Raw genomic sequence first — 13,952 nt, 5'->3', positions numbered from 1 at the left:
GAGTAGAGATGGGTGGTGGGATATATTTAGAAATAAAAGGGAAAAAATAAAATGTGTAAAAGGAGAGGTCTGGAGTAGATGTTCTGAGGTTTTGTCAAGTTTTAATTTTCTGGGATTTTAAGGGACAAAAAAAAATAGTGGAGCACCTTTTAGGTACAATAACATCTCTAAAGGGGAAATTTTGCATCAAGTCATAGGAAGTTTGAACTATTTGTGCATCAGTTTTCTACAGACTGTCATGGGAACTCAACTTGTATAAATATTACCTTTTCCTATCTAAATATGATCCACAGTGAGAAAGAAGGGTCTCTCTCACTTAGAAAACTTCCAAGGGATCAGGTTTCTGAATAGTGTTTATGTTAACCAAGTCTAAGCTTGCTAATCAGCAGAAATTCCCAGAAATTCACCTGCCTTACTGAGTTCCATACTGATAGAGACCATAATATCAGAGGAAGGAAAGTCAATCTGGCCCAGAATAAGCGAGCAATAAATGATTACATGACAGTTGGAAAAGACTGTAGCATTCAGTTCAACCTCTTCATTTGGAGAATGATCCCAGAGAAGTTCAGCAATTTTCCCATGGTTACACAGACAGGAAAAGAACAGAACTAGCTTTTGACCCCCATTTCTCTTATTTCCAAATTTAGTATTCTTTCCTTTGTGTCACACTGTCCAAAAGACAAGTTACTATAGCCTTTTAGACGGATGGTTTAGTAGGACTCTCCTTTTCGGAGTTGGAAATGGTGCTAAATACTTATGAAATGTCCATATTGGAATCTATACATTCCATTTTAACTCTTAAATCTCATATTTTATATAAACCTTGGTTGCATATGTTTTTTTTCTAGCATTTATATTTTTCTGCCTTTCAGAGAGAGCTCATTTTAAGGGGGGCAGGGGTCTCAAACTGATAAGACAATACCGATACCCCTTTAAAATCAGTTTAGTTTTCTCCAAACACTGGGAAATATTTGCCTGTACCGATAAAAAGAAAGTCCTTAACTACATTTGTAATAAGACCTATTAAAAATTCAGTAAGTTATTTCTAATCTAGAAGATAAAAATGTAATCTTTCAGCTAAAGTATATGAACAATGGATATGAAGCAATTTTACATGACTTTTATTTAATAAAACCACATATTTACAGTTCAAAAAGTTTGTTTGATACACCCGCCTAAACAAAACAAATGGATAACTGTACAAGCAATCAAAACATATGTAGCAAGTGTATCAAGAGTTATCTATAAGCAATTTAAGACATTGAAAAATATAAGCAGTTATAAAGTACCTTTAAAATGAACTTTTTTTAAAAGCAAAAGAAGACATTCTTACTAGTGATCGAAGATGCCAAGTTTGTTCTCTACTTATAAAGTGCAGGTTGCACAAAATCCCAAACATGAGACGTCTTAGATTCTGTAATTGAGTAGCACATAAAGTGAAAAATGCAGACTTCTGAAATGGTGCATTTCAATATTTGTTTTCCAGTTATTCTTAAGGAGAAGCCCAGTTCTTTTGGATGGGAACATCTACTGAAAATAGGGCAAGTCCATCTGCCTTATAGTTTAAACCTCCCCCTACTTGAACAGTAAAAATTAAGTTGGCAAAATCTTAGGTGATCCCTGAATTGGTTATGAAAACTATTCTTCAGAACTTGAGACTAGGTAACTTGTCCAATCACAGGGTGTCAAGGACTCCTATGCCAATTTCACATGCATCAATAATTCTATCCAAAGGATTATTTTTTCCAAATTAGTCTAATGAAAAAAGTTAAACAGTTAAATTTTGAGACAGGTGAAAAACGTCACAAACTGTGCAAAGCTCATTATTGCATCGCTTTTCTTCATTACTTAACAAATATTTATGTACACCAAGAAAAGATAGAAAATATATACATCCTCAGAGATCAGAAATCCTGTCATTGAACAAAAATAATTACATCTGTGGGTAGTTAAGAGTGCACAAGTGCTGCGGCAGGCCCTTGGTCACAACCATGCCACTTTCAGTCTGTGTTACATTCAACATCTTGATTTTAGGAAATGGGCATCCAAAGGGGTTAGGGGCTAGAAAGGTAGGCAGGGCATCCAGTGGAAAAAGAATGCCTTCTCAAAAAAATTAAAATTAAAGATAGGCAAGTCATCTTTTTAAAGGCTGAGGCAAAAAGTGACATCAACAGCACATCACAAATTTCACTGGAAGAGAGAGTGTTTTATAGCTGAACACATATCTAAAAAAAGTTCATTCCTAAAAAGGTAACAAATCACACATAGTGCAAGTATTCGATGTTAGGCATACTGATGACTTCAGAAGTGGATACCTTAACCTGAAGATCTATTGACCTTCTAGCTGTCTACTGAATCTAGGCAGATCATAAGAGAGAAGTAGCAGATTTGGAAAAACTATGGAAATAAGACCATAGTCAGGTTTGGATGGGCCTAAGACTTCTGACATACTCAAAGAGATCACCTACCAACAGCAACAATCTACTTAGAGAAATATATAATTGGGAATGAGAAGTATAAATAAGAAAAAAAAAAGCTTCCTTTTTCTTGCATGGTGTGATAATACTCTTCAAGCACTTATGGGATTGTCAAGTGACATCACAATATGCTCTGAACTGGTCAAAGAAGCACTCTAAGAAACCAAGAAGTTGGTGGATCACTGGGCATTGGGAAGGGGGTGGGGGAGAGAGTCATGGATTCACAAAGAGATTATCACCCATTTATAAAATTTCCGTCCAAAAAACCCTGACCATTTTCTACAAGTGGAATTTCTAGGAAAACTGTCTGTAGGTAACAACAGACTTAAAGGATTCTCATATCCTAGTTCAGAGCTATTAGGTATATATTGCTTCATTCTTCTGTGATGATGACAATTTCTAAAGCAGATGATGCCATACATAGAGGTAATCACGGGCACTTAAGATTTATTCTGACATTCAGCTGATGAAGTCAGGGAAAGAAGTGGCCTTTCCCTCATGCAGGACCCACTGTTGTGGGGTCTTCTTTTTGTTTGTTTCTGAGTATGTCTGTCATATAACTTGCATTCATACAGGTAATGTATAGTCATATCTCATAAAGTTGTGATTCTTCTATTTCTTTCAACAAGCAAAGGCTATTTATGTTCTTCTACCCATCAAGTTTTTATTTCCTCTTGGTATGATTGCTAATAGAGCGGGGGAACAGTCTCTAGGAGAACTTTGTACTCTTTGGATATTAAATGTGTCACTTCAAACAAACACATATGCTAAGAAACTTTATAAAGGCAACTTGGTAAAACTCTAGAACAAGCAACATGTCTCTTGCCCAATAATGTGTAGCTCCCATTTTCACTTAATGTTATCTTTGGTAAATGTGTTTTTAAAACATGACCCAGAGCTTTGGGGGGGCAAAAAAGAGCTAATGGGATTAATACTTTCCTTAACAAAAATATGCAAATGTGAACTGGTGTCATGAATTAAGAGATCTTTAAAAGCACATTTCTTAAGCATTTTGGCTACAACAAGAGTGTATTTCATATTGACTTGCTAAGATTTAATTAACTTATATGTAAACTGAAAGGAAAAACTTCATCACTGCTTATTCAAAATCGTGCAGAGTGTGAGGGCTGTGTACAATCAACACCAGGTCACCATGCCACTGAGTTTCTTAAGGCTAAGCCTTGGTTTACTTTTGAAAAGGTATGTGTGGGAGTGTGTTTTTAAGGCCAACTTCCAGTATCATAAACAAAACTTGAAAATGATAGACTTGATGTTTCTCAGATGCCTGTATCCATTGGAAAGCAAGACATTTGCCACCTGGCTATCTCTTGCCCCAGTTCATCCGAAGCGTCAGTGTCTGAGGGAAGGGCTTCCCCTTTCCATGTCCCGGTTGTCTTTCTGCAGTGCAAGCAGTACCTAGAAATCAGATGGGAGACAATTAACCAAAGGCTGCCTAGAACACACATGCACCTCCAGTTACATAAAAGACATGACAGTAAAGGCAGTTACAAAAGGGGTTAGATGTAAGATGTTTACAGTGGATTTTACAGGGCACATTACAGGCCCCACAATGATTAAACAATTCAAATAAGAAAAGTTGCCCCCAAAAAAACTTCTCAAGTTTTAACCTGCAAGGCACTGAGAAATAACAGTACTAATGGCTGACAGGTATAAAGAGCTTTATAACTGCCAATACTGGGCAGCTAGGTGGTACAGTGAATAGAGTGCTGGACCTAGAATCAAGAAAATTCATTTCCCTGTGTTCAAATCTAGCCTCAGACACTGACTATGTGACCTCGGGCAAGTCACTTAACCCTATTTGGCTCAGTTTTCTCATCCATAAAATTAACTAGAGAAGGAAATGGCAAACCACTCTAATATTTCTGCCAAGAAAACTCCAAATAGGGTCACAAAGAGTTGGGATATGACTGAAAAATGACTGAATAATGATAGTTTGGATTTCTTCCTCTGAAAACTGTCAATTCATGTACTTTTGTCAATTAAGGAATAGCTCTGACTCTTATATATTAGACTCTATTCTATATATTGTTTAGAAAAGAGATCTTTATCAAAGAAACTTGCTGCAAATGTTTTCCCACTTTTTTGCTGCTTTGCTTCTAATTTTGGCAGAAATGGTTTTACTTAGTTTCCAATTAATTTTTTATCTATGCTTCAAAGGTCTTTATTGATTGTAATTTCTATTGCAATATGGTCAGAAAATTTCATTTAATATTTCTGCTTTTCTGTATTTGTTTGTGAGGTTTTTATGCCCTAATAATACATGGTTAATTTCTGTGAAAGTGCCATGCACAATCGAGAAACAGGTATACCCCTTTCTATTCCCATTCAGTATTCTGCAAAAGTCTAGTATATCTAACTTTTCTAAAATTTCCATTCATTCCCCTCAACTTCTTATTTATTTTATGGTTAGACTGATCTAGGTCTTAGAGGGGTAAATAGAGTTCTTCCAGTATTACAGTTTTACTATTTCCTCCTATAACTCATTTAATTTTTCCTTTAAGAATTTAGATACTATGTCAGTTGATGTATATATGTTCAGCATTGATATTCCTTCACTGTCTATGGTACCTTTTAGTAAAATGCAGTTTCCCTGTCTGTCACTTTTAATTAGGTCTATTTTTAATTTTGCTTTACCTAACAGTTTACTTCAGCTGAGAATCATAATAAAATTCTGCTTCAATTCCTTATATTAACTCTATGGGTATCTTTCTGTTTCAAGAGTGTTTCTTATAAATAACATATTCTTGGATTATGGTCTCTAATCTATTCTACTATCCATTTCCATTTTATAGGTGAGTTTATTCCATTCATATTCACAGTTATGACTGCAAATTGTGTGCTTGCTTCCATCCTAGTCTATTACTCTTATCCTCTTTTTCACCCCATCCTCTCTTTGAAAAAAGGTTTACTTCTGACCACTGCCTTCCCTAATCTACCCTCCATCTTCTTCCCCTAATCCTTTTCTGTTAAATCCCTTCCCTTTTACTCCTGGTTGGGTAAGATTAATTTATGTCCCCAATTGTGTGGGTATGTGTATTCTTCCCTCTTTGAACCATTTCAGGTGAAAAAGAGGTCCAAATGTAGCCCACTGCCTTCCTTCACTGTATAAATTCTTCCTGTTGTACTCCATTTATATAAGATAATTTTCCACATGCATTCCTCTTCCCACCCTTTCATTCTTCTTTTGAGATCTTCCAAACATAATCACACCCAGGCCCTCTGGTTAATTAGACTCTCTCTAAGAGCCCTGGTGATAAGGTTCTGAGGTGTTACATGTATCATCTCCCCATGTAAGACTATAAATAGTTTAACTTTTTTATTCCTCATTCATGTTTATCTTTTTGTGCTTTCTTGAGTCTAGTATTTGAATGTAAAAGTTTTATTTGACTCTGGTCTTTTCATCAGGAATTCTTGAAAATCCTCTTTTTTATTCAATATCCATTTTTCCTTGTAGGATTTTTTGGGGGGATGAGAGAGACTGGATAGGTTATTCTTGGTTGTAATCCCAGATCTTTTGCCTTCCATGCTGTTTCTTTGAAGTGGGAGATGCTAAATCTCATATGATCCTGTGACTCCAAGGCACTAGAATTCTTTTTCTGTCTGCTTGCAGTATACTGTCCTTGATCCAGGAGCTCTGGATTTTGGCTATAATAATGCTGGGGGTTCTTATTTTGGATTTTCTTTTAAGAGGTAAACAATGGATTGTTTAATTTCTACTTTGCCTTATGGTTCTACAAAATCTGGGTAGTTTTCTCTTATAATTTTTTGAATATGACTTTAAGGTAAGCTCTTCTTATTTATGGTTTCCAGGTAAATTTAACTCTCCTCAAGATATTTTTCTTGTCTTTTCCTTTGCATAAATGAGACATTATACAATTTCTTCTATTTTTTCAGTCTTCTGACTTTGTTTTATAATTTCTTGATGTCTCATGGAATCATTAGCTTCCACTTGACTAATTCTAATTTTCAAGAAGATATTTTCTTCAGTAAGCTTTTCTACCTTTTTTTAACCAAGCTGTTAATTTTCATTTCACATATTTCTTGCACAGCTATCATTTCTCTTCCAATTTTTCCTCTATTGCTCTTACATGGTTTTTAGAACTTTTTTTTTCCTTTGAAAAATCTCTTTCTTGTTCTAGGAATTCTTGTTGGGCTCGTGTCCAATCTGCATTTTTCTGTGAGGCTTTACTTATAGATGTTTTCAAGTCATTGTCAGTTTCTATGTTCACATCTTGAGCTTCTCTATCACCATAGCAGCTCAAGCTTGCTTGCTTGCTTTTGTCCTTTTTCGATTGCTCATTCTTCTAGCTTACTTCTTGACTTCGTATTTTATGTTAAGGTTAGGCTCTGCTCATTTCTAGGTCAGGGCAAAGGCAGGGAGAGAGATACCTAGCCTGAACTTCTATTCTTTTAGGTCCTTTTGCTGCTTTCACAACTTCAGAAGGGACCCTGCAAGTTTTCAGTGTTTCCAAAGTGGCATGATTCAAAGACAAGTCTGTTCCTGGCCCTCTTGATCTGAGCTCTGCAAATTCTTGATTCAGGGTTAGGTTTTTTTTGGTTTGAGCATGGTTGAGTTTCAGTAAACTGCTGCTAAATCCCATCCCTGTTCACCCACTGGGAGGATCTGCAGGTTCAAAACAACTGAAGTGCTGGCTCACCTTTGGTCAGACCCTCCTGTCCTGGTTATTCCACTTAGGGCTCATGTGTTGTGAAAAGGCTAGAATTGTTCTGCTCCTGGACTGACTGCCACACAGTCATATCTGCGGAACTTGTTCTGTGTTCAGTACTCAGCTAGGGCCATGATCACAACCACTTTTTCTCCACCCTGGATCTGTGACCCAAAATTGGCTCATGTGAGATAGAGACAGATGGCAACCACTCCTGCATCCAACACTGGTTCAGATCCCCTGAGATCTCTTCTCCAGTACTTTCTTCCCTGGTGCTCTGTTTTAAACTCCTTGGGTTTTGCAATGCTCCCACTTCAGCTGCCACTTCAAGCTCCTGACTAGCCTCAACTCTAATGTTAGGAAGACGTCTCTATCTCCTAAGCTACCCTGGGCTGGAAAAATGATATACTGTGACTTTTTTCTTGGCTTTCTTTATCAAAACTCTGGCACATTAAAAAAAATGTGCTGGATAAGCTAGGCAAAAAATGTTTGTTCCACCTGATTCTGCCAACATTTAGTTTTTATGAACATATTATCAAAAGGAAATCTAGCACTATCATAAGCACTAACACCTTTTAGGATCTCCCATTTCAAACTACTCTGAACTAAAGGAACAACTCAAAAATGATGCAAACATCACTAATATTAATAGATATAGCTCACATTTGTATAGTGCTTTACAATTTATAAAACACTTTCTTCAAAATGACCCTGAGAAATAGGTGGTGGAAGTATCATTCCTATTTTACAGATGAGGAAACTGATCTATAGAGAAGTAATGTGCCTTGATTAAGATCACAAAGTAAATGACAGAGCTGGGAGAACCCCCCTCTTCTGCCTCCACATCCAATACTTCTTCTTATACCTGATACAGCCTTCCTAATCCTATATACACACACAAACAGCCACTACCAAAGAGGGCATATTAAGGATATACACAATATTTATATAATTTAGTCTAAATGCTAAGAGTCATGTATAAAACAGCTAAACTTTGCGTACATTTAAATTTATTTTCCAAAAAATTTACCAGAAAATACATACAGTAAAGAAGGTATGTTGCCATTACTGGTGATGGTGGCAAACATCATGACTTTATAAATGGGAAAAGACCTATTCCTCTATCATTTCAGAAATAGACATGGCAGTGGCAGTGCTGTTTCCAAGAGCCTCAGACTAATATGACAAAGAGTTTGGAGTCCAGCACCAAACACCTGGCTCAGGCCAACCCTTGTTTTACACTATCTCAAATCACATATAACACCAGAGTAAGGGGTCTCAAAAAAAGGTAGGGCTGAGAGTTAGCACTGTTACTAGTGTTCAGACGGAATTAACACTAACAATAGACTGTAATACTAACAGTAGATTGTAAGCTCCTGGAGAGCAAGGACTGCATTTTTTGTGTCCTCAGCACTTAGCACAGCGCCTGGCACATGTAGGCATTTAAATGCTGACTGGCTGACTGAAAACGATGCATTCTATTCCCAGCTGTCCATAGCAGTCTGCCACCGATTCTCTGCATTCAGCCGCCAGGTGGTTAGGCAGAAGAAATCAGGAATATCATCTTAAAACACTAACACAGATTATCCACATCTTTATCATTTCAAAGGCACAACACCCCAACAATTCAAGATTCATTCAATAAATAAATACACATATTTAGTTGCCTATGATGTGCCCTACATTGCAAGAAAGGGCTGGATTTGTTAATAATTTCCTGACATGTTTGATGCTTTGTGCTTTGAAAAATACTTTCATAACCATTATCTTTTGTTTATCCTTGACAGCTACTTTTCAAGAAAGGTGGGGCAGAGATTTTTCCCCTTTTAGAGAAGGGAAGCAAGTCACAGGTTTGAAATACCAAATGCGTATGTTTTACCTTGTATGTTTTCTTTAAAAGGTAAATATTCAACAGGAATGATCAACAAGATCACCATGTAGAAATTACTGTTGAACAGGAAATGAACTTGGAGCTCCCACACACTTGTCCAGGCCCACCACTGCCACATTTTAGCCATCTGGCCTTGGGAAAGCCAGTTTATATCTCTGAACCACACATGTACCTAATTCTGTCAGGCATGAAATGGGGATAATACGGCAACTATCTGCTTTGAAAGGTTGTGAGCAGCGAATGAGGTAGCAGGGGAACGGAAGCCCACAGGAGTTGTGTCTTGTCCAAGCCTGCAGAGGAAAGCCCCAAGAGGAGGAGGGCCATTTTCCCAAGTCCCCATGTAGTAAATATTTGCTTACAAGTTTTACTATTTTATCTTCCAAGATTTCAAATGAAACAGGTTTCAGACTCACTTATTAGCTGAATTACATTGTTCTATCACATGGAATCATAAAGTGCAAAGAGTCTAGATTTGACGGTCCAAAGAGCTAATTTATTTTCAGTTCTAACACTTAGTACTTAGCACAGTATCTAGCACATAGTAGGTGCTTAATAAATGTTTACTGACATACTATGTGATCATAGCAAAAATCACTTCCCTTCAGTTTACTCATCTGCAAAATGTATATAATACTTAACTTTGCTTCACAAAGTTGTGGGGAGGAGAGAGATGTAAACTTTAAGATGCAATAAAAACTAAAGTTATTATTCTACTTTTTGCCTAGTAAAGTGACATCTTTAAAGGGGAAATTTTAAAATAGTAGAGAGTTGTTTACCTGAGCCCACTTTTTGTTTCTACTTTGCATCTGAATTGCAGCAATAGATGTAAAGAATTCTTCTGAAGGCAAATCTTCTGGTAACTTAGTGAGGAACTGGGCTATGTGAATAAAATCCATTTTGGTCAAAATATCTTCAAACAGTTTGAGTATTCCCAGGGCAGTACGGAACAGAAACTCTTCACCATCACGGCAGAACACATCCCATATTCGACATGCCAGATCAAGTGGCAAAGATTTACTGTACAAGGTAAAAATCCTGAAAATGAGAAGACAAGTTTTTTCAGGTCTTGGATCCGCAAAAAGAAAACTCTTAAATACGGTCATAGTCTGAACTTTTAAAACACAAGTATACCTAAAACAGAAGCCCTACTTTCTTTCTTTGGTATGAGTTGTTTAGGATCTGCAATAATTTTAAAGAGTAAGCATATTCTAAGTCACTAACACTGAAAAATTATTCTTTGTCCTAAAACAATTCATTCCATGATGCTAATAAGAAAAATGGGGCAGTCAGATGGTTCAGCAGATAAAGCACCAGGCGTGGAGTTAGGAAGATCCGAGTTCAAATCTGGCCTCTGACATGTATTAGCTATGTGACCCTGGGCAAGTCACTTAAACTCTATTTACCTCAGTTCCTCATCTGTAAAATAGGGGCAACACCGGAGAAGGAAATGGCAAATTATTCCAATATCTTTGCCAAGGAAACCCCATGGATAAAAGTCCAAAAGGTCACAGAGAGTCAGACATGACTCAGTGACTGAACAACAAATGGGAAAAAGCTAATGTACCTTTACTTATATTTTCAAATTTTACACACAAATGCACTTAATAAGCACTTTGCTTTTCAAAATCAAATTTCATTGGCATTATTCCATACTAAATGGTATTTGAATTACTGAAGAGATACAAGTTACTTAACTATACTGCTACATACTGCATCTAATTCAACATACATAACATTCCAAGAAAGGGCAAGGCAGTTTTTCCCAGCAGGGGTCAGCAAAGAAGTAAAGTTAATTTTTCCAGTAAGCTGACCTGCCAAATTCTATCTTTTCTCTCTCTTCACACCAACTGTATCAACTGTCATCCTGGTTCAGATTTAATGAAGTACCTACTTTGAGTGGCGATAAGATGAAAAGACAAAAAGCAGTTCCCACCCTCAAGAAGCTCTCAGTCTGGAGGGGAAGACAATATGCAAATGACCACACATAAAAAGATAAGATGGAGACCATCTCAGAGTGAAGGTATCAATGCTAAGAACACCAGGAAAGGCTTGCTACAGAAGGCAGGACTTTAATTGAGACTTGAAGGAGCCCAGAGGGATGTCCAGGTTTGGGTGTATAAGGAACAAGAAAAAGTCCATTGCCCCTGAATTATAAAGTATATGGAGGGAAGTAAAGCACAGTAAGACTAGAAGGGTAGAAAGGGCATTAAAAGCTAAAAAGTGGGGTTATATTTGGTTATGGGAGTGATAGCAAGCCAGGGGAGTTTGCTGAATGGGTGAGGGTGGGGGTGACATGGTAACACCTGGACTTTCAAGAAGATTCAATAGCAGCGTCCGAGATGATCTGAAGCAAGAAAAGCCCGATTAGCAGCCTACTGCAATAGTCCAGGAATGAGGCAGTGAGGGCCTGCACCAAGAAGGTAGCAATGTGAGAGAAGAGGAAGAGGAACATAATGGAGAGGTTATGAAAGTAGAAATGACAGGACTTGGCAACAGACTGGATGTGGGGAGTGAATTATCTTCACTGTGGTCTTTCTGTAAATGTTCCCAATGAATATGGCAAAAGCAAGATGACCCAAAGTGCCAAACAATGCTCTTCGTTACTGCTACTGGTCACATGCTAAAAAGAACTCTGCAAGTTCCACTGCTTCCTCTCCAAAGGGAATCTCTGGGTCAGCCTCGAGGCATCTAGCAGCAACTTGTGTGTCATCTGATATGTCATGGCGGTTCCTCCAGGTATATCAACTCAATTAACAAGAATCTCACATTTGGAATATCAACAGTTAACACATTAATAGCTTGTATCTATATGTGACTCTTGGCATCTTCTGTCCTGCCCCCTAACTTACTGCCCTCAACAACCAAATCACTGTCACTACAGATAAAGGGAACCTTGCAAACAGATTCATTTTAAGTTTTTCTTTGTTTCATGGGTTCCCAAGGCCAAAACCACATCACTTATCAGTCAGTCTACTGACGTTGAGCTTTTTAATCTGCCTAAATACAGTTTCCTCAGGTAGGAAATGAGGTATTCAGACCAGATGGTCTCTGAAGTTCCTTCCAGATTAAAATGTATCCTATCAGGGTGGCTAAGTGGCGCAGTGAATAGAGCACCAGCGCTAGAGTCAGGAGGACCTGAGTTCAAATCTGACCTCAGACACTTAACACTTACTAACCATGTGACCTTGGGCAAGTCACTTAACCCCAACTGCCCTCCCAAAAAAGCAAAAAAAAAAAATGTATCCTATCATTAACAGCCACAGGATATCACCAGGACAGTACCTGAAGACATTTCACAGCATAAAACAACCTACAAGCACCAGTGCTCTACTGGCATAACTTTTGGGAATTCGAGGTTCTTCCACATTCCTCAGATGCTTCATGATAGCAAGCAGGTGACTCTGGAGCTTAAGAAAGTCTATGCCATTCTGCCAGGTCCTAGACCAAGTCAGTAAGACTTGGATCACAGGTCTACCTAAATTTGCTATCCAAAATCCACTTTAGCTAAGATTCACACTAGTTATTAACTCTATCAACTCACCATGATGATTTAAGTTATGAAAAGCTCATAATCCCTGTCAATTGAAGAACTATCTATACCGAGAAAATTACAGTCTTTTAAGTAAGGAGTATTTAAAAAAACCTGCTATCAGAAGTACAAAATCAATATTTGAACATGATGGCTCCCTATTGGATTGGTTTTCCATAGAGCAGAAGACTTCAGCTCCAAGTCATATGGAAAGGTCTCACAGGGGACCCTTATGGTAGAGAGGCAAAGTAGATGACATCGATTTTTTAGTTTCATTTCCACTGATAAAAATTTTATCTGCTTCTGATGTTGAATCATTTGATGATGCCAACTGACAAGTGGTGACAAGAACTTTCTTTTCTGGGTCTTTAGGAGCTGGGGATGTTATCCCTGCAGGCGCACTGGCCAGTCAAGAGGGTATATTCAACCCTAAAAGTATTCTTCAAAAAGTAAACATGCATCATAATAGTAAGATTATTGTGTCAAAAATATTTAGTAAAACTGAAATTTTGTGAAAGATATAAGCAGGAAATGAGCAATCAAATCTCTTAATTCAAGACTTTTTTTTCCTCCAAAATCAACTTACGTCTTCTTATAAATTCATTTGATTATTACTGGAAATATTTTGACAACTTAAATGACCTCATCTCATACCTCCCACAATATACGTCTTCTTTGTTGTCTGAACATTGAAATCAGTGTAGGAGGGCATTGACAGTTAGGAAATGTTCTGTTCCCTCACAGCTACATCAAGTAAGGGAGTGTCAAGTAATGAAGCAAAACAAGATTCCCTGCAAGAAAGGCAGTATCAGCAACTCAATCTTGATGTGGTTTTGGATCAGTGTTGACAGTGTACGACTCCAGGGCCTAAAGGGTCTCTCTCCCTCCAATGACAGCACTCAAGCTCCTAGTCAAATCCTCCCTTGAATTTTCAACAAGAGGTCTACCTAACTTCATGGAAGCTTTCCTCAGTTTCTCTTGGCATCATGAGGAAACCTGTGAAACAAGTTGTTGTTTTGTTTTTTTTCTTAATAACCTGTCAAGCAATTCTCTAAGACTAAACTGCAGAGAAAGTAGGTTCTTCATTCAGGAATATCACTGGTGTAGGCATTGTGCTTTATCCCTATATCTAATTATTAGGAAATGTTCTTTTAATAAACTTTTAACCTTCCCCATCCAATTTCTACCCATTAAGAAGGCAGCTATCAAGGTTCCAGTATGTAGAGATTTATTAAACACTTGCAATATGCCAGGCACTCAGCACACTAAGAGTTATTCTAAATTTAACACCATATAAAGTATTTCCATGGGCAATGTAGAGTAGGATTGCACATGAAAATACAAATTTCTATTTTTCACAGCTTACT

The 13,952-nt window shown here is 37.5% G+C and overlaps 1 protein-coding gene across 3 annotated transcripts in view; it reads right to left on the bottom strand.

The window, feature by feature from the left end:
• Positions 1-1,100: 1,100 nt before the first annotated feature.
• Positions 1,101-13,952, bottom strand: part of TBC1D14 (TBC1 domain family member 14) — a 104,431-nt gene continuing 91,579 nt past the window's right edge. For all 3 annotated transcript variants that reach the window (XM_069070205.1, XM_069070195.1, XM_069070215.1), the window contains 2 exons: positions 9,833-10,091; positions 1,101-3,893 (listed from right to left, as the gene is read on the bottom strand). In XM_069070205.1, coding sequence (XP_068926306.1) covers positions 3,828-3,893; positions 9,833-10,091 — 325 coding nt within the window. In that variant the 3' untranslated portion in view covers positions 1,101-3,827. The remainder of the gene's footprint in view (positions 3,894-9,832; positions 10,092-13,952) is intronic.

The sequence above is a fragment of the Petaurus breviceps genome, unplaced genomic scaffold, assembly GCF_028583685.1.
Source record: "Petaurus breviceps papuanus isolate PSGF00001 unplaced genomic scaffold, PetGlider_PUasm1.0 140, whole genome shotgun sequence".
In the NCBI taxonomy this organism is placed as follows: Eukaryota; Metazoa; Chordata; class Mammalia; order Diprotodontia; family Petauridae; genus Petaurus; species Petaurus breviceps.
This window is presented reverse-complemented; position numbering and strand designations above follow the sequence as displayed.